The sequence below is a fragment of the Cyprinodon tularosa genome, unplaced genomic scaffold (genome assembly GCF_016077235.1).
Source record: "Cyprinodon tularosa strain WSP-4 unplaced genomic scaffold, ASM1607723v1 ctg289, whole genome shotgun sequence".
NCBI classification, from domain to species: Eukaryota; Metazoa; Chordata; class Actinopteri; order Cyprinodontiformes; family Cyprinodontidae; genus Cyprinodon; species Cyprinodon tularosa.
Genome location: NW_024038995.1, coordinates 530780 through 554287, shown reverse-complemented (window position 1 = coordinate 554287; position 23508 = coordinate 530780). Strand labels below are relative to the sequence as shown.

The following is a 23508-nucleotide window of genomic DNA, read 5'->3' as shown; positions in this document are numbered from 1 at the left end:
CACTGACCCGTCCAGCTGTATCTGAAAAAAAAAAAAAAATAGTTATTTTTTTTTTTTTTATTATTCTACATTTAAACAACTGATCAACAATCTCCTTTGGTTGAAGCCTGTTGGAAAGTTAGAGGTTGGATGTACTAAACACAAGACTTACAGCAAAGGTTTCATATTGCCAGATGCGACTGATTTATTTATCTGGAAAAAGAAAACTTTTAAACTGAATCAAAGTGCTATGCTGGAAATCTTTCACCCACAAACTATATGTGATGAATGGTGCAAATTTCGACAAGTTAAGAATTATATAACTCAGAGTACAGATCGCCATATCAGCCACTTTTGACAATATTGAGTAAAGCATTTCTCTAAAAAATGCAAGGAGGAGGAGAAATCTTAGTAACAGCTGCTTCACAAAACTTATGCTGTTTATATTCCAAGAAAAATCTGATAAGACAGTATTTTCCCGAATAAACATCCATCCTTCTTGTTTTTGCAGGTGGATGTATAACCCCGGGAAGATGAAACACCATCCCTGCTTCCTGCAGTAACTTCATTTTTCAGCAATTGTTCTATGAGCGATCTGAGGTGGACATTGTACAGGAACGGCAGCAGCTGGGAAAAGGCATACTGACGGAGATTTCCCTGAAGAGGGAAGCTGTTGGTGCATCTCTGTTCCTGTATTAGGTTCTCATTGGGTCATCTCCAATTTACTCTTTAAAGGAATAGTACACCCAAAACATGATTAGCCTTCATTTTCTACTCACCCCCATGCTGAACAACACTCTGGAGTACTTTTTTGATATCTCAAATGCATCTGGAGATCTGGGAGGCTTCTTGCTGTCTGCTGACATTCAAATAATGGAGGTCCATAGCGCCCGAGGCAGAAAGGTCCATAAAAGTCCACAAAAAAAGTGTCAATATTCCTCCATACTGCTCGTCCAATGTATTCCAAGTGTCCTGAGTGGGTAGTGTCCATAATTTACTCGAAAAGAAGTAATTTAAAATGTTTTTAGAGCATAAACAGTAGTGTATAGGATTTCCTAAAAGCGCGTTCACAAGCCTACGGAAACCGCTGCAGACCAAACCAGATGAAAGTGCGCATTCAGCGTCTGCTCTGCCGATAATGCAAGCGTAGAAGAAGAAATGTGCTGTTTACCTGTGCAAAGAAAGAAACAACGAAAGAAAAATGTCTGACGACTTCAGTGTTGAGGAAGAGCATGAGTTCTTTGCCGAGCTGAATGCGCACTTTCATCTGGTTTGGTCTGCCGCGGTTTCCGTAGACTCGTGAACGCGCTTTCATGAAATCCTATACACTACTGTTTATGCTCTAAAAACATTCTAAATGACTTCGTTTCGAGTAAATTATGGACGCTACCCATGTTTTTTGTGGACTTTTATGGACCTTTCTGTCTCGGGCGCCATGGACCTATTGCATATAATAGATGTTAGCTATATTGGACAGTCTGCTTCAAATTCAGTACTCCTGCTAAAGGTATAACAATAGACTGTTTCACTAAACTAGCATAATCTGTCCAACCTGTCAGTCTTAGGATGATGCTATGGCTCTGTTTCTGCTCCAAGCTCCATGGGAACTATGTTAGTGAGTGGATGGCATCATAAGATCTAAAGAATGAATGGAAATGTATGCAATAACATGGTGGCCTTGTGAACTTAGTTTTCAAGGAGTGCAGTAGGTGAAAAAATATGGTGAAATCTATATAGAAAAGGTTCTCCAGATACAAAATAGAGCATCTTCTCAGTCTTAAGACCTGAATACTGTAGAAAAATGTTGGTGTAAATTTATTTGAAGAAAAAAGAGCACATTTTGCAAAGAAGAGCAGGACAAATACCCTCTCTCTGTCTGTACTAACATTGTTAAACTTTTTTAGGTTTTTAGTTTTTTTGGTTTTAAGTTTACTTTTTACTTTTTGGTTTTAAGTGTAACCAAATCAAATGTTGGGTTTTGCAACAATACGATTCTGCCCCTACAACAGTAAAATATACTCTGCACATCCTCATCAGTAGTGCCAACAAAGATGTTGTTTGAGTGGAAATGTTAGTAGGACACAGATGTGTGAAACTAACAAAGTATTGTTTGACCTTAGATGCCAAGAGAATGTTTGGGCTCTTTCATTTCCCTCCATTCACAAATACAGTGTGTCCTTCTTACATTTTAGTTTCTCTCCAGAATGACAAACCTAATTTGAATGAGTTGGTTTTAAAATAATTGGTTATAATATTTTCTTTCAATAGAGAAATAACCTTTTTTAATAAAAACACATATTTCAGATATGTAAAAAAAAAAAAAAAAAAAACTATAATCCTTGAAATTCAAGCTCAGAGAAGCTTTGAAAACTCATAAGTGTAATAACTGCAATGTATTATTTACAAATAATAAAACCAATTATGAACGAGATAGTATATATTTACAGAGTTTTTTATAATAAACCTGAACCTGACTTCCTCTTATCAGGAATTGATGGTTCAGTAAAGAGTATATGAAACAGATTTTTTGGTTAAATTAAATTAAAACAGGTGTTTAATTTATAGCTGATCAAAATTAAAAGAGATATATCAGCCCCCCTTTTGATGATTACAGCCAAGGCCAACAGAAGGATAGAATAACAATAGTTTTATTTATTTAAATAAATTGTCCGTAGAACCCCCATTAGTAATTCATTTAAAATAAAACACTATTTCTCAAGAGCTTACAGGGAGATGTTATAGGGAGATTCTTTTTTTTTTTTTTACCAGACTGTGATTGTATCTTCTAGGTGTGGGCAGATTAAAGCCTCCAGGTTTAACACACATCATCCTAATCCGCACCAAATCCCAGCCTCCAAAGCACTTACAGCTCAGTTCGATGCGAATGAAGTCTTTAATGCCCAGGTTTTCCAGGAACACCCCGAACGAAGCAGTAGTCTTAAAAAAGAAGGAGATGTCGGCACTCAGCTCTCCGTGGAAGGTTGGGAAGTGGAGGTATGTCTCCTTGTCGAAGAAAGCTGCATTCCAGAAGTTCCCTGTGAAACGTGACTAGGATTATTAAACTGAAGTCACACAACGACTAACAGAACTGATATTTCTGAGAAAGGAGTTCACTGTTTCTTTGATAATCATTTTTGATTTAATCAAACATCAGATGCTGTGATTGTAATTAAAAAAGAAAGGACCTTCTATTCTCTAATTAATTAAAAAAGGTTTCATACAGAAGTAGACATGTAAAGTAGGAAATTTAGCCTAATCACAATTTGACTGTATTCATCTCATAACTGGCACACAACTTTAAAATTATTCATCAGTGTTATTTTAAAAGCAGAAAACATTAAAAGGCACAGAAATTGTAAACCAAACCTAAGTGGTTTAAATACATTCTATTTAACTCTGGCAGCTTTATAAAGAAAAAAACAAATCTTTAACTCAGAACAGGTTCCTACCATGACAGCATCACATTAAAAAGATTCAACACACTTCTGATCATCTACCATAAGCTGACTTTTTTAGCCAATTCATTTTTGGGAATCCTCTGGTTGAAGATTAAATCCCATTTTCTACCTGCCTGACTTTGCAACCTTTGAAGGTTCAAAGAAATCTACATGTGTTTTTCACAGGCTGCCAGAAGCAAAGCTGAGACGAATTTTAAATTAGATCATTAGGCTCTCAGTCTAATGCAAAGAGTTATGCTTCTTATATATTCTAATATTGGAAATAAAAATACTATAATAAAGGGGGAAAAAAAAGAAAAGAAAAAAAAAATATATTTTTTTTTTATCTAAAAAAACAACAACAAAAAAAACAGGTACTGCTAACAACAATACCTTATAAGACATTCTGGTGTTCCTAATTAAAGACATAACTGTAAAAGGGAAACCAGCTGTGATTTACATGACTTTTCTTTACATAACGATTATATTGTAGGCTCTGCTTGTGAATCAATGAAAGCTGCAAACTGAGAATCTTGTTGCAGAAGCTTTTTCTCCCATATCCAGTGGAGAGTTGCAGCATTTCTCCTGGAAGCAAAGGGCTTATAACCGCTGTCTGTGTGGTTCAGGTTGTCGTTCATCGACTCGCCAAGAGATAGATCTGCTCTCAGTGAGGACCAGTTATTGATAGGTTTATAGTGTGAGGAAAGGCATGAATCAGCTATTTAAACTGTAGGATTGGGTCACAGCCATTGAAACGTATAGTTTATGTTGGCCTATTTCTGTAGCTGCTGCACAGCTGCAGGCAGGATAGACTATGGATTTTATGCCCAAAGCCAAGCCTGGTCATGATTTCACACAGGACGGTTAGACGCAGGCTGGGTTTGGGTCTGATTCTATGATTTTTAGAATCAGAACTGAGTTTATTGCCAAGTAGGTTTGCACTTACGAGAAATGTAAATTGGTGTTAATGGTACAGATAAATGTTATATATATATATATATATATATATACATACATATATAGTATGTTTTATATTATATATATATATATATATATATACACAATATAAGACATACAATGTATTATATACAATATATAGTAAATAGCTATATACTATATACACAGTAGACTGTGCATTAATGTAATGCAGGAGATCTAGAAATGCTACGTTCATGTAGCTTCTTGGTCTTGATTGGGGGAGGGAGAGAGGCAGCGTCAGTGTCATGGTGGTCTCTGGGCCTTGTTGATAAGGATCGTAGCGAATGGGAAGAAACTGTTCTTGTGGCGTAAGGTTTTGGTCCTGGTGGACTGCAGCCTCCTGCCAGAGGGAAGTGACTGAATGACTGAAATAATTTGTGGCTGGGGTGCGAGGGATCAGCCACAATCTTCCCTTCATGCCTCAGAGTCCTGGAGGCATACAGATCCTGGAGAGATGGACGATTGCAGCCATTCACCTTATCTGCAGACCAGATGACATGCTGCAGTCTGCCCTTGTCTTTGGCGGTGGCACCAGTGTACCAGATGGTGATGGAGGAGGTGAGGATGGACTCAATGATGGAGGATTAAAAAGTGTACCATTATTGTCTTTGGCAGGTTGAATTTCACACTTCGTGTGATTCTGCAAGTGTGTCAAAAAACCAAAAACCCCCTTGGCAGTTTGGTTGTAATTGATCTACAAAATGTATTCAGACTTATCAACTAAAATCCTAGTATTTTATTTGTTTACTGCTTAGTGAAAATAGATAATGTGGTACAGCAGCTGTGAACATGAACCTGATTCCTCACAGCGTATCAGTAAATTTCTCTAATCCACATCACAATGGATTTGGATGGGCTCAGATTGAGGATGGAGTCACAAGAGCTGAAACTAAATCTAAAAACAGGAGAGTTGATGGTGCAAATCCAAAGTGGGAAGTTTGAGATACGTATGTATATGAGCCCACCCTGGAGCTGTGGGAGTGGAGACAGACTCATCTGAATCTGCTCTACTTTGCAACACCCTGAGTGTGACCTGTACAACCGGCACATCCGGGACAGACATTCCCTGGTTCAGTTCTCATTGTGGACGGCACTGTGCTGACTGAGTGCGGTCTAACCTAGCCATCCTTGCAGCAGTGCGTGCAGCTCGAACTGACTGTGTATAGTAGTAGATACATCCCATATTAGATAATCATTCTCTTCAGCTTATCTTTGGACTTGGGTCCACAATTCAAGTTTGTTGACCAGGTTTCGGTCAGGCTGGATATACCTGATCTATGCTTCAACAGAGAGCTGATAAAGATGAGCAGATGGTACATTTGACACGTCTGACTTTCTTCTAGAAAAGAAACACCTACTTTGTGTATATTTTAAGCACCTGCATTTAAAAAAAAGTTTAACCTAACAGGACTCATAGAGCTTTTAAAGAACTAAAAATAAAATATATACAAATAGAAGCAGTTTTATGTCAAAATTTGGACATAAAAAACCTTTTGAGACCAAGGAAAAGGTTAGCAGTTAAACCAAAGTAGGTGACATCTTTAGCATAATATTTGAGACATGGCATGATGACCTGTATTTCCTGTTATTATATTATTTTATAAAAGGCTTATTAGTAGTTATTTAATGGTGGGGATTTTGAATTTAGCTCAGCTATTGAGGTAATAGTGTGATCTAATTAAAAGTAAACTGTTAGCAGAGGCGATTCTAGAGTCAAGCAAAAAATCCTAGGGGGCCCTACTGACCAGTGTTCATCACCGTTATGTTAGGCTATAAATAATCTGACACCTATGAAAAATGTATTAAATAAAACCTTTTTTTTTATTCCAAATGTTCTAAACATGAACAACCTTGTTATTTTGGAAAATATAAAAGAATAAAAGTTAAAAATAAACAAATAAATTAAAATAAATGTATAATAAAATAAAAAAACTGTAAATTACTTTAAAAACCCAATATAAACTTTGTACAAAATATAAAGTATAGTAAGTGTAGTGAAATTATTGGGGTCCTATACTGCTTCCAGAATTGCTACTTACGGGCCTTGGCTTGTGCAAATGCAGACACTGAGGCCCCGTCCACACGAAGCCGAACCCTGGCCTAAACGCACTCATTTTTCACCAAACCAGCCTCTCATCCATACGAAGCCAGCGTTTCGGGGGTCTGTAAACGATCTTTTTTTTTTATGAAGCCTTCAGAGTGGAAAGATTTTGAAACGCCGTTTTCGGGTTTCCATCTTTAAGCTCTAACCGCTTTTTTTTTTTTACACGCATGCGTCATAGCGTCGCCTCTAAACACGCATGCGCGACACAGTATCACAACAACAATGGCGCTGTACTGTGTTGAATGGTTGCTGCTCATGCTACTCACCCTGCTGTCGGGCTTACAACAGAATCTTCTTCTTCTGGAATATCTCCAGGAAGAACAGAGCAATATCGACGACATAGTTCAGTACCTGAATTTGACTGAACCACGAAAATGGACCCGCAGGGCAACCATGTATAAATATTACTGCGCATGCCCAACATTTCGTCGCCTATTTTTGCTTTGGCAACACAGCGCCACTTACAGGCCTGGCATACATTTTGCAGCGTTTTCATGCATCCGTGTGGACGATTACATTTATTTTACGTCTCCGTCTTTACGACAAACGTTCTGGAAAATATTAGCGTTTCGTGTTCGTTTTGACTTCGTGTGGACGGGGCCTAAGTCCTCCAGATCCAAAGACCTTCGCACGCTATACTCAATAGAAATAAGCGCCAGTCCTGAAAGTCTCTCTTGAGACATGGAAAATTAATAATTTTCCTTCAGCTTAGTTACATAATTGCTTTCCAATTTACTGAACGATAGGCCTACAACGTCACCCATTCGCTAGGCTACATTCATTTTCATTAAGGGAAGTCATCCACCTGGGCTGGGAAAGGCTGGATTTTGACTGGGCAAAGCCAATGTCAATCAACATTCCATCCAATCAGAATTTTTAAATGCAGTTGTGCATCTCCTCAGTCACTATAGCGTTGCCACTTCATGCTCGCCTGTTGCTGTTTATCTACCGGGTGTACAGTAGCTGGCTCTCGGGGGGCCCCCCAGCGGCTTGGGGCTCCAAGCAGTTGCTTGGTTTGCCTGTTGACAAGGTGCGCCTCTGACTGTTAGCTACTTTCATCTAGTTTCATCCTTGTTAGGTTTAAATGTCATTACATTGGGAACCAGTGACGCACTTACTGTCGCCATGACACTGCAGTGATCCCACCCTGTATGCAGCTTCCGAACCTGGCCTCCGAACATCACCAAGTACCAGAGATCTGATCGGCAGGCTCTCCTTATGAGAAATAAGACCAGAGTCCTCATTCCTTCAAGAGGGGAAGAAGAGAGGAGGTAAAACCAGCAAGGTAAGAACAACTGAGCAAATGAGAAATAATTTCATAGATGAGACAGTGTGAGACAAAAAGGAAAATTAGAAAAAAAGAGATTAAGTTATGAAAACGAGAAAGAATGGAAGAGAAGCAAAGAAAATGAGGCAAAAGGAGGACAATGAGAAGATGCAAGAGGAGCAACTTTGAGGAGTAAACAATAGGCACAAAAATGGTGAAATAGTAAAAGATTAAAAAAAACCAGAAGAACAAAGAAGAGGATAAATAACATTTTTATCCTTTCACATGTATCCTAATTAGACTAATTAGGTTCCATGACACCACAACAAGAACAGCAGGATTTGCCTCTGAGGGGATCTTTATTTTATTTATTTTTCTCCCCCTGAGGATGACAGTGTCCTAGTCAGCCAGACTGGGTCCATCTTGACAGTTTACACTCCATTCCTGCCTCCTGATTAACAACCTTTTCCCAAAAGAGCACTATGGGTGGACAGCTGAGTGAGCGGCTTTGTCAATTTACACCTGTGGACAGATCATCTTAATGTCACTGTAGTAATGCTTTTGCTGGATTTACTCGTGCTTCTGTGGTAGATTATTCTGATAAAATGGAGGACGACAAAGCGTAAAGTTTAACAATCTACCAATCCGTTTATTGTTTGCTAGGTGGGTATTAAAAAATATAACAAAAAGGTACCCTCCTTAAATCCCACAAGCACTTTAAAATATTGAGCCACACCTGGACTTGATGAACACAGCTTAGAAATATTTTGAGTGACTCCTTGATCCTCCTCTAATGGCTCCTCCAGTCACTCTCCATCAAGTAAGAATTTATCTCAAGGCAAAAGCAGCTTGTACAGAGCCATTTTTCACCACTAAACGACCAAAAGATCATCATCTGAGAGCTTTACTGTCCACAGCGGACTGTTAAAAAAAAAAAATACATGTTTTAGTATTCATCAGTACCATTCCAATCTGTCAGCGTCGCAGTTACAATAGAGCTGTGGGTCCACGCAGTCACCCTGCAGGCCGCAGGCACACTGCTGACTGCCTGGATGAGCTCCTCCCCAATAGGTCTGGACCAGTCCGAGACCGGGACCACCGAGCCACCAGCTGAATGGAGATCCCTCTGAAACACAAGCATGAATTTTTAGTTTTTTCATTCATAGACTTACAGCTTTTCTATTTGTGAACATCTGCCTCCCTGATAGCCAGATGAGTTTGGAATAATGTCCAAAAGGCAGAGGGGATTACGGCAAAGTCCATCTTTCAAAAACTAAATGCATTTTTTTTTTGTTGTTGCATGTCGTTGTGCATTTGGTGCCTTGCTGCAAAATGTTTCTATAGTAGCATTCAAAATGGCCCTTCCCAGTCAAACGCAAGGCGAATGGCAGCCCACTCCCCTGCAACTCCCAGCAATTTCCCCTCCATGAACCCAACATGTTTTTTTACCCTTCCACTGAATCACAGGGTCTGACCAGGAGATGACGCTCTTCTTTAGCTCTTAATGTCCACAAATCATGACAAAAAATATATTTTAGTAAAAAGATTGATGTTTAAAAAGGAATTTTAGGGGATCAACCAAGGACCATCCAAGGGCCCATCAAGGAAAGTGGGGACATTTTGAATGGCTACTACTGTGCATTCAATTCCTGGCCTTGGGCCTTTTTTAGCAGAGCGATTGCACATTCTCTGGCCCTGTAAGTGGCAAAGCAGCCTTTCAGCCTGCACCATCTAACAATGGTATGAAAAAACTGTTAACACACAGCACCCTTTTTTAGTAGGAATACTGACGGACAAGTTACAACGCTCTTGAATACACACAGACAATGTAAAAGTTTATTCAGGAAACAGTCCTAAAATTGCCATAAAGGAGGCCAGCAGTTGAGACAGAGGGATGTTTGCCAGCTTCTAACCCCAATGCTGTGATATAGCAGATGATACACACTGTGAAGCTGCAAAGTCAGCACTCCTTTGTTATCCAGCAAGCAGTGAGGTTATGTTGAAACTTCTATTTCTCTTCTCATTCGTACCCATATATCACTGTCTACTGAGTTTTCATCCAATATTTTTATTAACTGACACAAAAATGGTCCCTCGCTCTTTTCTCTAACATAACAGTGTATCCGCCATCTTAGTTTGCACTGCAGCAGATCAAAATGACACTTTATTGTGTTACCTGTTGGTGTTTTTTTCACTAAAATTCTCTTTTTTTTCAAATACAAATGTATTATAAAAAATTTGGTGAATCATTCTGTTTATCTGCACAAAATGTGTTGATTTTGGTGCTCCATCTTCTAGATTCAGAGTTGCTTACAGAAATGCAAACTACCTGATGATCAAAGAGGTTCTATTTCTGGTTCAAACTCTTATGAGCATCATTTTGTATTTGAACTTCAGGCAAACTAAAGGAACATCTACGAGGATCATCTCTTCCCCTGAGATACGATTAGGGGATTAAAGGGATTAGGATAACATGGTTTAACAGTGAGATCAATCACTGAGTAATTAAAATATAATCCCAAATGCAGACTAAGATAAAAAAATATAAATGCACCTGAAGAGAACCTGACTCATTCAACAATAATATTAAGAGGTTTCTATAAATCTGCAGGATTTGTGCTAAACAGATTTATAAATTTAAATCTTAGTACTATGTGAGTTTCAGAAAGGTTTGCAGACAATGGCTCCTGCACAGCTCTCACTAGGGCAGACTGCAGTATTACTTGGACTGGAACATTGTAAGAAGTTGTTGCTATTGTATCTATTTTCATTGTCCTTTTCAAGACCTGGTCTGGGCATCTAGCTGTTTGTTGCACCCTCAAAACCACCCCAAAATTATCACTCCTTCTCCACCATGTTTTTGAGTTGGCATACTGTGCTAAAGGTGGCTTCTCATTAGTTTCTATACAACAAGAAGCTTAACTTTTAATGTGCTAACTCGGGTACCTGGTGATCAAAGCTTGAGATGGATCTTAAAGTGTTGGGATCTGGAGGTCTGTCCACTTTCTCCACCAGAGGGCGTATGAGATCTCCTGGAGCCAGAGCTGATTGCTACCACCTGTCGCTCATTTGCTCATCAGGAGATCTGTATTTAAGGAGGCAGAGGACTTCTCTCCAGTGCCAGAGTGTTTGTCAGTAACGATTTGAACCTGCCTGAAACCTGAAAACTCTGAAGAGTTTCTCTGCCGGTGATCTGCCTGTCCGTTCTCAGAAGACGCTGGAAGGAAACTCAAATCTATGATCCGCTAGCACTCAAATTTAGCTCTGCCTCCGCCTAGCCCTCAGCCTGCCGACAGCCTCTGGACCCTCAAGGTTCCCCCCCTCTGCCGCTCTGCTCAACTCCAGAACAGGTACAGCCCTGCACACTCTCATCCTGCAAAATACCTGGACCTCCACTAACTCCTCTGTCCCCCTCTGCAGTGAACCCACTCGTGACCAGTCCATTCTCTTCCTGGATCTGATTTAACTGTGTGCCTTTCAGAACCCACTCGTGACCAGACGAGTTCCCCACTGGATCTGATCGTTTATTGTGCACATCTTCTTAAATAAACCTTTGAACTTTTCTCCTGCCTCTGAGTGTTCTGCATGTGCGTTAGACACCTGAAACCAAACATGACATAAAGGTCTGTTATCAGAGAATCAGCTTCACCTTAGGGTAAGTAATCTGGGATGTTATCTCCTGGGGAGCACTTGTACCTCTCTCTTAATCTCTAGTAAATAATGCTTCATTCTGTAAAATGTCGTAAAAACGATTCTTCATAGTTTGGGATTTAATTATATAATTTCCCAGACTGATGTGCAGAAACAATTGCTTCTCTGATGCAACTGCAAGTTGCATTAGTTCACAACGCTGTAAGACCCAAAGCAGCAAAATGCAGAAACTCTGACTTTCTCTGAGGTGAGAAACCATCAATTATCTCCCTATATTTCCCAGTAATCAGTGAAGACTGTACTTTGTCTACTTGCTTTGATTCTGTTTTATCTTCCTGTATTTTAATCATGTAAAGCACTTTGCATTGTCTTTGTACTGAATTGTGCTATACAAATAAATTTGCCTTGCCTTGTATTCTATATTATTTTGGGTCTATTTTATCACAACCATGCATTCTTTGTCAGGTCAAAATTGATGCCGATTTTCTGTGGTACCTTGAGTGTTGAGAAGGCGGGATTTCCTGCATTGATAGGACAGCTCCTGTTGGCAATACTCTGATTGGTGGAGGATGGCTTTAAGCTGCTCCTCTGCAGACATGTAGTTAAAATGAACCATATGCTGGTTTTCACCCGGAGAGGGGCGGACTTTGGTCAGCTCTGTGTTGTTGTGCTGGACCTCCATCCATGTGTTCTCATCTGCTGACAATGCAAGAAGTTATTTTAAACCATGCCTCTTTAAAGCCTAAAATGTAATATTTGTAAAACAATACACATTCAGAAGTATTCAAATAATGAAATGACCTTATAAAATAAATATCTATCCATCCATCCATCCATCCATCCAAAATCTAGAATAATTTTTCCATTATAATCCAGTCCTGGAATTTAATTCCAGAATTTTCCAAGCAAAGGGGGTGTGAGTTAAAAGCCTCACTGAACCTAAATATGACTAAATATCAATATAAATGATGCATTTTTAACAGTATCTATTATTAGTTAATTGGTTATTTTATGCTTTCTTTTATGCTATCTATGTATTTAAGGTATAATAATTCAAGATGGTCCTATAATACAGATATTAAATAAAATTTAAGAAAAACCCATAAACCTGAGGAAGTGTATGATGAAAAAAACATCAACTTTGTCATTAAAAATATTATTTATATCATTTTATAATTAACAAATAAAAGGAAGAAAGACGGTGTTGTATTAAAGAAAAGATGAGTAGGATTATTAGTAATTATGTAATCATGTAAAACGTTAATTAGTAATGGAGGATTGAGAGTGTGTGCATTTGTCACCTGTCATGTTGCAGTAGACCAGCTGCGGTTTGATGGGTCCACTGCTGTCGACGTCGATGTAAAAATATCCCGAAGTGTTTCCATTGTGTTTGTACGCTTCACAGGACTGTTCATACACAGCTGGGAGTTAAAATAATGAGAAAGTAGTTAGAACGATAGAAAAGAACAAGGAGAATCGCTCACCATGGAGGATAAAGCTCCCTGCATCACATCTAGAAACCAACCCTGTTATGGTTTACCAAGATCACAGAAAGAAAAACAAACCTACAAAGTACAGTACATATCTACAAATAATCCTGAAGTTAGTTTGCCTTTTTATCTCCTTTTATTCCCCCCAAAAATCCCTTTCGTTTAACGCCTGCATTCAGGGTTTTTATAAAATTTTTTAAATTAAAACGCTTTAAATACAAACTTTAAAATTACCCAAATCAAATTTCCCTCACCATATTGGATTTGTTTATTTTTTTCATGGATCAAGTAGTGCTTCAGTCAAAACAGCAGGGTCATTCTCCCTTCGCAATTACATAAAAACTGTGACCTCATCAAACCTGCTTCAAAGAGACACGCTGCACAGATGTTAAATACTTCCACCCAGTTTGTTCCAATGGTAGAATAGAAAATTCCTTTACTGTACCGCGGAAATTCTGCTGTTTACAGCAGCAAAAAGATTATAGAAAAAAAACGGTCACACAAGTGCAGACCTTAGAAAAATGTATAAGAATATAATAATGAAGAGTTAGAAGATAAACAATACAATACTGTACTGTAAAGTGTTTTAACAATATAAAAACTGTGCGCCTGGAAAGCACCTGGTACATTCAAAATGTAATAGTAAGTGCAATCCCACAGGTTTCACAAAATTCACCGTTTAGATGTAGTTTTTAAAAGACAAGTTTCTTTATCCCGAGCTTTCACAAGGAATGTTATGTCGGACCTCATAAACAATGGTTCTATAAAATGTCTCCCAGGATTAACATCTATCCCGTTATACAGCAAAGGTTTGCTGGCCTTTTCTTCTTTATGAGCTGGAACTGAGTTTTTATCTCAAACTTGAACAAGAAATAGCTATAAGTCCCCCCCCCAGGAGAAGCATTGTATAACATTTATCCTAGATGTGCATTTTTCGTCTATAAAAAAAAGTTCTGCTGATACAGATATTTTCCATTTCAGAAGTTTTTGCTCTAACTTGTGTTTTCACTTTATTTTAACTATACCTATAAAAAGGGACAAATAATTTCATTTTTTACACCATGTTTGTTGTGGGAGTTGCACAGCGGAGGCATTGAAAGTTTATCACCGTGCCACTGTGCAGAAAGTGCTGCAGGGCAATAGAATCCTCTTCACTAACAGATTTAAGTTAGATTAAAAATCTCTTAAGCAGCAGAAAAGCGTATTCTTTTATGAGCATTGCTCTTTAATTTATTAGATACAGTAAATATGAACACTTATAATTGCATATTTGTTTTTAGGATTGAATTTTTTTAACAAGGTATACTGTTTTATGATTTTATTTTTTGACCTTATACCTATCTGAAGTAGCTTTTAGTTCATTTTAGACGTAATTGCTTGTGAGCAAACAGAGCTCTGGTCAAGCATCGGGATCTGCAGCAATCCAAATCTAATTATAGGATTTGAAGTGAAGAAATATGGATCTGTGCATCCCCAGCTACAAGAAAAGAAAGGCAAAACTAGGGGTAAGCTTTAATATTTTTCATCATAAAAATATATACCTTTTTAAAGATACGTCTTGCAAATTGTCTTTATTATTGATGAGATGCCATTACCTGTTAGAAACAAACTTCTTGGCGGAAATAAAGAAATATTTTAAACTTCAATCTGCCAGGGGTATGACACTTTTGATGTCTAACTTTTTAATATCCTGTATCTCTGTTGATCCTTCTGTGATTGTAAAGCTGTGAGTTTTCTTTCTGGACACATTGTGATGCTTTGCTGTCATCATGTGACTCACAGCTGTGGCAGGTCGCTCCGCTGTAGCCGCTGTCGGAGCAGTTACAGTGAAAGACAGACCAGGTCTGACTGCAGAGGCCGCCGTGTTCACAATGACTGGGAGAACATCTAAAAGACACAAACCGAAAAAAAACTCTTCTTCAGAGCCATTTCATCAACCATTTTCAGACGCAAGCACTGAATTCCATAATGGGGCAAAACAATTTACACATTTAAAAAACAATACATAAATGCACCCTAAAATAATCATGCAAACTTTTTTCTACCATTTAAAAACACGCAGAAGCATTTTGTTTCAGTTTGAGGTGAAACAGTATAAAAGACTGCATTATGTGTAGAGAGTTATGATAATATAATAAATTATAGCTTCGAGACTTCTAAAATATGAAAGTAAAATTTAAAACAGTCAATGAGTTTGTATCCTTTGGAACAGCACCCAGGATTTCTTTTTGCAGTATGTTAAATGTTAACTAACTTATACAATGGTTTATGTTCTCACAGAGTTCTATATCTGCTAAACATGGTTATTAGTTTAAGAATTTGATATCTGAATGAGTTTCATGCTCAGAAGGATCACATAAAATAAAGCAACTGTAAACTGTAAAAAAATGTAAAATTTATACCATTTAAAGGAAAAAAAGCAGGGTAGTAGAAAAAACATGTTTCCATTTGCCTGTGTAAATTCCCTGTAATGACCACAAAACAGGCTTAAATCGGAGGCAAACGCTCAGTATTTGTAGGACATTTCTACACTTTTCCAATTCAATTTGGTTTATTTATATAGAGCCAATTAACAACAAAAGCCAACTCTATGAAGGAAAAGTAGATGATTTCATAGAGTCGTTTACTTGTAAGACATGCTCCTCCTGGTTAAGCTAGCAGTAACGATTTTTTTTTTTTTTTTTGTGGTGGATTATTCAGCAATTCCTCACGCTGAGAATGCAAGCAGCAACAGTGGAGAGGAAAAATCCTTTTTAACAGTAAGAAACCTCCAGCACAACCAGTCCCAGTGTGAGTAGCCTTCTGCCGAGGCGGACTGGTGTTCAAGGTGAGAGAAGCAGACATACTTAAAGGAGCAATAAAAAAAAAAAAGGTAACTGTTAACTGACTCCCCAGGCGGCCCTGTACTGGAAAGATACAGTCAGGCAGACAAGCTCTGGGGGTCTTTGTCATCTTTTGTCAAAAACACAAAATAACAAAGGCACTGGAGCAATCTGCATTTGGACTGCTGATGTTTTTTAGCAGCATGGAGGTCCATCCTCCCAATCACACTCAAATTCAGATGCAAGTAAAATTACCCCCCATATTTTTGTTGCATATGGCCTATGTGTTAGGCATGATTTAAATGATGAAGTAGAAATGTGTGTATGATAATATTAAGATAAGTTTTGAAAAATTTAACAAATAATAACAACCCTGTCGCAAAAGTACCTTCATAAACAGCAAAATGTATATTGACATCATAGGATGATCTGGTCCTTAACCTTGACATTTCTGTAGAGGACGCGGTAAAATTCACTGCAGTAGCCTCCTGCTAGTTTTGTTTTTGTTGAGGAAACAGTATGAAAAACATGACAAAGTGTTCAAACTGTTAAAACAATCCCCAGACATCAACCTGACTGAGTATTTGTGTGCTGGTAAAACAAGCTGAATTTAGGGAAGGCAAAACTTGCTGCTAAGGCACTGTAAGAAAGAAAATATCCTGGAGATGAAGCTGGATCTCTCAACAGCTCAGAGATGTTCTCGGACACAAGAGACACTCATTGTTCTGCTGTTAAGTTTACGTGAACTCAAAATAGGTCTGAATTTCAGGATTCCTTGAGGTTTTAATGTCTCACTTCAGCGATTTGTTTGGAATGCATAAAGTAAGAAAAGCTTACTGCTTCAGAAAAATTTCAGTGTCAAATATTTTATAGTGCAATGCAAGGAAAAGACACATACCTGATAAGCAGCTCTGGGACACATTAGGGCCAGTGACCCATAAGAACAATGTAAAAGCTCAGAGCTTTAAGACTTAGAAGCTAATGAGAACCTATGCATACTAACAATTTAGCAACTCCAAAAATTGCGAGATACTTCTCTCAAGCAGGCCTATCCTCTTAGGAGCCCCTTAAATCAGAAGCAAACCAACAGTGGGAATCTCTTCTGTTGTAACTAGTTTTAACTAAAAGGACCAGGATTTCAAGCACAAAGAGGTCTTTCCTCTTAAGAGCCCTTTAAATCAGATGCAAAGAAACAACCGCCTGCCTCTTACCTAGACCTAGGTCTGTTGCTGATTGTGAAATGTTGACTCATTAAGATTGTTGTGGCATTTGTTTGTGGCCGGTTTGTCCGAAGCATCTTGCTAATCAGTTAGCAACTTAGTGCTAGTAGGTTCCCAATGGGAAATTACATTGGAATCAAGTAGCACAACATTGGTGACTTAGAAACAACATTGTCAAGGAACGCTATGAACAGTGGAAACATGCAAGAGGAGGAGAGTTTTGTGTCGGAGTATGAGTATTTTTTATTTAGAGGAGGAAAGCGTGGAAGAAGATGTTGTGGAAAAGGACGCCAGGGCGGCAGAAGCTTGGTTTGGTGTAGAAGGCTTACAGCCATACATGTTTGAGCCCTTGCCTCGCAACGCTGCCAGTTCTGTTATCTCTACGCCTGCAGAAGACACAGACGTCCATCTCCGTGAACACTGGGACGGAACTCAATGGGAAAGGAAATGATTCTTTTTTTTCTTATTTAAACCATTGCGTATATTAGCTGCGACATATGAATCAAGATGCTATGACCGAAGAAATTTCATTGACAGATGACCGTTGATATAAGACGTATAACTAAATGGACTGCATAAGATAACGAAAAAACCCCACAGATTTTAAGACAGGATTTATTTTTATAGAAATTTTCTACATTTTGGCACAATATAGTCTGATAAGGATTACATTTACGTACATGTTTAGGCCACAATGTTGGACATTTAAATAACTCTTCCCTACACCTTTAACTAGATGGTGGTGTTAATTGTGCAATAGAAGTGAAATGTTCGCAAAATTATATGGTCTGACCTGAACGCACATGGCTCAGGTGGCATATGCATGACCAGGATGGCCGAGTGGTTAAGGCGTTGGACTTAAGATCCAATGGACACATGTCCTCGTGGGTTCAAACCCCACTCCTGGTATTACAACGCTTCCTTGTAAGAGCTTGTAGAAACGCTTCCTCTTTTTTGAAGGCCCACTACCTCTTGCAGGTTGCTTCTAATAAAAGTTTAAACAGCACCCACCACAGTAGCTGATTTCACTCAACCATTAAATCACACAAATTTTATATCCGTAAACAAATTAGCTAAAATTATTATTAGAGTAAAGATTACATGTTCGTAGTTGTTGCTCGGTTTTTATGAGTCCATTTTAAAACTAATAAAGGAGGCCGTTGTTAATTCTGCATAGTAACCCTTTTAGCAACCCTAAAAATTGGGAGATACTGATTTTAAGCACAAAGCATCCTTTCGTCTGAGGAGCCCTTTAAATTAGATGCAAAGAAACAACCAGCCAGCTTCCTAACTATATCAGTTCTCTGTTGTTTGGTGTTAATATTTGAATTTAATTGAAATGTTTACAAGATGACATGATCTGTACTTGAGACATATGGCTCATGTGACAAAAGCATGACCAGGGTGGCCGAGTGGTTGAGGCTTCTATGGAAGAAAAGAGAAATTGATTGGAAGGGAATGCATGTACTGACTCCAGCAAGCAACTCATAAAAGCAAACTATAACTATAATCAAAGATGACACAAGTTTGATTGGTGACATATGTGTAGGCTGCAAAAGGAGAGAACTCTAAATGACGCATCTTGAAGATCAAAGTTTACCTCATCGTTGAACCTTGAGTATTATAGAATTTCCCCAGTTTTCCAGTGGAAATTGTGACATGGGCGCATGTTCATGTGTAATTTTCATGTCAGCTTTGGGTATTTACCATAACTAAGATATCATATGAAGGCAACATTAGTACCATATTTTCCAGACTAATACCTATTTCCCACGCTTTGAACCATGGGGCCTACACAAAGGTGTGGCTTTTCTGTCGATTTTTCCTTTCTGACAGGGAGTAAAAGTCAAAATTGCAAATAAAAGAAGAAGGGGATTATTTTCATTTAGCACAAGAACATACTAGCAGCAGGCAGAACAGAGAACAAATGTCATGTATTCAAACATTTAGACATTTATTTGCCAAATTAAAGCTGTCGAACGAATGAAGAGAGTCTCCCTCAGAGATCTCCCTCAGAGCTGAAATAAAGAGCTGACTAAGGCTTATCTTTTATTAGAAGCTCCTACTGCTGCGAGCCAGCAAGCAAATGAGAACTAGCATTCTTCTTTGTCCCTACTCTACGGGTGATATGTAGACCCCTCCTACAAACACAGATCTTTACATTGGAGAGACTAGGCAACCACTATACAGCACTGCATGAAAAGTGGGATTTTCGTCAATATACGGCACTGTAGATTGTCGTGGAACTTCAGGTTAGCGGCAGTTTACGGCAATTTGCAGGCTTCGACGAAAACTCCCGTAAATTGTCAGAAATTGACGTGGAATTTCTTAGGCAGTGTTCCCCCCATGCCTCCCCCCCATGGAATTCTAGGGGAGGCTTTAACATGTAAATGAACATGCTGTGAGCTATACAAATGCAAACCAGGGTTGCAGGGGGGGTTTTACCCCCCCTGCAACCCTGGGTAAGAAAATCTCTGATACAAAGAGATCAGGTATAGCCTCTTACATTTTAGCTTGAATTGATTTATTTAATTAAAGTATAGAGACCAAAACAGATCTTTAGCTGACAGAGCAATACATTTAGAGCAGTAATTATTTTTTTTTAAATTTGCATTTAAGATAAAAAATAAAATGTTGTCTGTCAATATGCTCAATTCACAATTACTTAAGTGGAAAAGTTTCAAGAAATGATTCTGAGATGATTCACTTTATAACATGGCGCATTATCCTGTTGGAAGTAGCCATCAGAAGATTGGTACACTGTGGTCATAAGGTCATAGGTCAGCATGCTAAATTGGTTTTAAGTGGCCCAAAGTGTGGCAATAAATATCCCCCAAATAGATGGTAGAAATAGATCAGGCTCAGTATAGCCTAATTATAGACTCTTACATTTTAGCTTGAATTGATTTATTTAATTAAAGTACGCTAGATTACTGTGTATGCAAATGTTATGTAAAAAAAAAATACACAAAATAATTTACTTCAAAAATTTGTTTTAATCAGAATCAGTTGGCTGTAATGGTTAATTTTTTTTTTTAGATTTCCACTTTTTTTTTTTTTTTTGTTATTGAATATATAAGAAAACAATAACAATCTCAAATAACAAGTCAATAACAAATATTTCAATACAAGAAGAAATATCACAACTCCTGCTTTTGAAAAATAAAATTAAATGCACAGGCTGGAACAAAGTATAAAATAAAATAAAATAAATAAAAATAAATAAAATAATAATAGTAGTGAAAGTAAATTAATCAGTGGGGACTACCAACTGAAATTCTTCAATTAACTCAAACAATTTAATTGCATTTAAATTCTGCATCTTTCTCAGACATCTTTTGAAAAGGGAAAGTTCATTTTTGAGAGCAGAGATTGAGAGGGAGCATTTTGCATAGCGACATTTATGGATATAATACTTTGTTACAATTATTAGAATATTAATTAAAAATTCCAAATTTTTTTTCTTTAATGGATAAACCGAATTAAATGTTTTGCCAGGAAATAAAATCTAAATTTATTGTTTTAGAAGACAGAAAGGTTCGAAGTTGATCCCATAAGTTTAATACTTCTTTACATTCATAAAAAAGATGTTTAGTTGTTTCCAATTGAGTTGTACAAAAGCCACAATTCTCAACATTAAACTTAAATCTCTCTCTTAAAAACTCATTTGAAGGATATATGTTATTTATTATTTTAAATTGTAATTCTTTATATTTAGGAGGAATTGGGAATTTCAAATAATTTGTCCTAATTTTGACTATCATAGATTTCTTAAAATTTTGTAAGAGAGCTGTGCTTTTTGTTCTTCCTGGGTACATATTATATATAGAATATTGATTCAAAAACTTGTTGTTGCATTTATTATCTCTAATGTCCACCTGCTCAAATTCAATCTTATGGAGACAAACAATTGCAATTGCAAACAATTTATAGGTGCATTACCGCCACCTTCCAGAATGGAGCGACGCGAGCTCTTCTCGCGAGTCCTTCCGTATAACAATGACGTCGTATGTGATTGGAGGAGCCTGATGAGCCTTCGGCCCCATCGTCCAATCACGTGTGAGCTTTTGTGCACTACGACTTCTCGCGAGAACAGCATATTAGCAGACATGTTTGTGTTACTATACTCAGAAGAGCTTCATCTCCAGTTACCGTGTTTGTATTTTGTTGTTACGTGAACAATGGCTGCACAACGTCTCGCGTTCAACTCGCCTCCAACTGCTCTTAGTCCACAACTTTCGGCCAGCCCGCAGACTGACGAGAAGAAACTGCTGATTGCTATCAGCGGACTGTCTCGTCAGCTTGCCCAACATACTGCCGACATGAATGAGCGCCTCACTCAGCTGGAGAATTCGATGCACTCCAGGTTGTAGTCCATAGAGGACAAGATGGCGGCTCTGCAGTTAGGGTGGCCATTTCTATAGCACCAAAAAGGAGGACATTGTGCGGCATATCAATAAATTACTAAGGTGTACATAAGAATCGGGTAAAGTCACATTTATAGCACAATTCTTAGTAGTTTAAAGAGGATGCTTGTGTAGCTGAATAGAACAAAATATTAAAGAAATGTAAAAAAGAATTGGTTCCCAGCATTTGTATTTATTTAATACATTGTGGTGTTTAAAAAGTGACCATTTTTTTAACACAATTAATTTGCGCAGAACTGCTGCAATTGATCATAAAGCAGTTGTTTGGAAAAGAAGCTCGAGAAAGAGCTAGAGAATAGGACGATGCAAACTGCAAAAAGTGGCTGGAAAAGAGGAATTCATGACATGGCTGCAGCCTGTCGAGAGTAAAGATGATTTCACCATGTTCTCTATCTATCCATATCTATCTATATATCTATCTATCCATATCTATCTATCTATCTATCTATCTATCTATCTATCTATATATATATATATATATATATATATATATATATATATATATATATATATATATATAAACTTGAGTCATGGAACTGTGCTTACAGCTCCTTATTTCATGTAAACTAATAACTTGTGTACATGATACTTGTTGATGGCATTAAAATTATTTCTAATAGCATTAAAAGAGCATTAAATTAGAGCTCCTCATTCCTGTATAAAACCTGTGAACGCTTAATTGAATCTGACATATTAAAAAAATCCCCATCATCATCCAGCAGATGTTCAGTTTCTGCCCAAATATTTTCTTTCTGTTGCCGATTTTTGTAACAGGGATAACTAGGATCATACATAGTTTGTATGAACTCTGTTTATTCTCTGCTTCCAAACTCATCATCTCTTCATCCATTCCTGCAATAAGAATTTTCTTTTAAAGTTGTGAGATTCACTCTAGAATCTCACAACTTCTTCCTGGTCTGTTGAAGCACCAATAGTCTGCATCCAATTATTTAATTAATTGCTCTTAGTTTTTGGGAATATATACAAACTATGCTCTAATTTCTAGATACCGATCTGTTTTTACTATAATTTAATTTGACAAACCGGGTCTTCTCTACATTCTTTTTTCTGTTTGGTGCGATTGCAATAGCGGGTCTTGATCTGGACGGACCGGAGGGGAGCAAAAAATAGCTCAGCTCCGTATTTTGACGGTGAAGGACGGAGAAGACGTACGTGGGCGGTGACGAGCGGAGGATGTGGAACAGCTCTCATTGATTTACATGACAGACAAGTACTCCGTACGTGAGCGGGGCGGAGCGCTGACGGAGTATGTGGAATCTGGGGGTAAAGGAGGACAAATACATGTCCGGCTGGGTGCAGCGCCGGACGCCGGACAGTGCAATGAAAATCCGGACTGTCCGCCCTAAAGCCGGACATCTGGCCACCCTATCTGCAGTCGAGCAACTTTGCGGGATATACGAACTCGAGGAAGAGAAGACGGGTGCACAACGCCACGCTAGCGGTAAATATATGTTCGATTACTGGTAGCTATGCTAAAAGCAGCCTAGCTTAGCTAGGCAAGCTAAAGACAACCTAGCCTAGCTAGGTAAGCTAAAAGCAGCCTAGCCTAAAGCTTTATTAAAGTGTATTTTTTGTGATTCACAGGAAGCATTATGCCGTCTTAACAACTCGGAGACTAATTGCAGGCGCTATGAACCGGGGCAGGGGTAAGGTTTAAAGAATATGCTTTCATTCAGCGGTAAAAGGACATGGATACGGATGGATACCGACCATAGCTGTACTTTTTTTTTTTTTTCACAGACTACAGTCGCCTCACAATGAGGCGGTGACCTCCTATTTGCTTGGATTTGCACGATGTTGATAAAGACGACATTGTGTGTAAGTGACTTGTTTTAATGTTTTCTCCTTCCTTGTTACTGTGACTTGCGTTTGATTTATTTTTTTTTATTCATACCACTCTCATTTAATTGTTTTCCAGCTGCCTGTAAGACGTATTATGAGACGGTATGCAGGAGCTTCAGATACACGCTGCTAGCCAGCACGCTGCGTGCTGAGGCTATCTGCTCGGAGTCGGGCCAGAAGAAAGAGGGTAAGACTTTATTTGGTGACTATTTTTCAGGTGCATTGATAGATGTGTTGTGTCCATATGCAGTGCGCTGATTCATTGTTTTT

At 38.1% G+C, this 23508-nt stretch overlaps 1 protein-coding gene and 1 non-coding gene across 2 annotated transcripts in view; one reads left to right on the top strand and one right to left on the bottom strand.

The window, feature by feature from the left end:
- LOC119787137 (contactin-associated protein-like 4) overlaps window positions 1-23508 on the bottom strand; it is a 170395-nt gene that overhangs the window by 48441 nt on the left and 98446 nt on the right. The window contains exons 11-16 of the mRNA XM_038290781.1: window positions 14687-14793; window positions 12718-12837; window positions 11912-12115; window positions 8729-8891; window positions 7617-7744; window positions 2847-3014 (exon numbers count right to left, since the gene is read on the bottom strand). Of these exons, the coding sequence (XP_038146709.1) occupies window positions 2847-3014; window positions 7617-7744; window positions 8729-8891; window positions 11912-12115; window positions 12718-12837; window positions 14687-14793 (890 nt within the window). The remainder of the gene's footprint in view (window positions 1-2846; window positions 3015-7616; window positions 7745-8728; window positions 8892-11911; window positions 12116-12717; window positions 12838-14686; window positions 14794-23508) is intronic.
- Window positions 17775-17857, top strand: trnal-uaa. Its single transcript has one exon. It is a non-coding gene; the product is annotated as a tRNA-Leu (tRNA).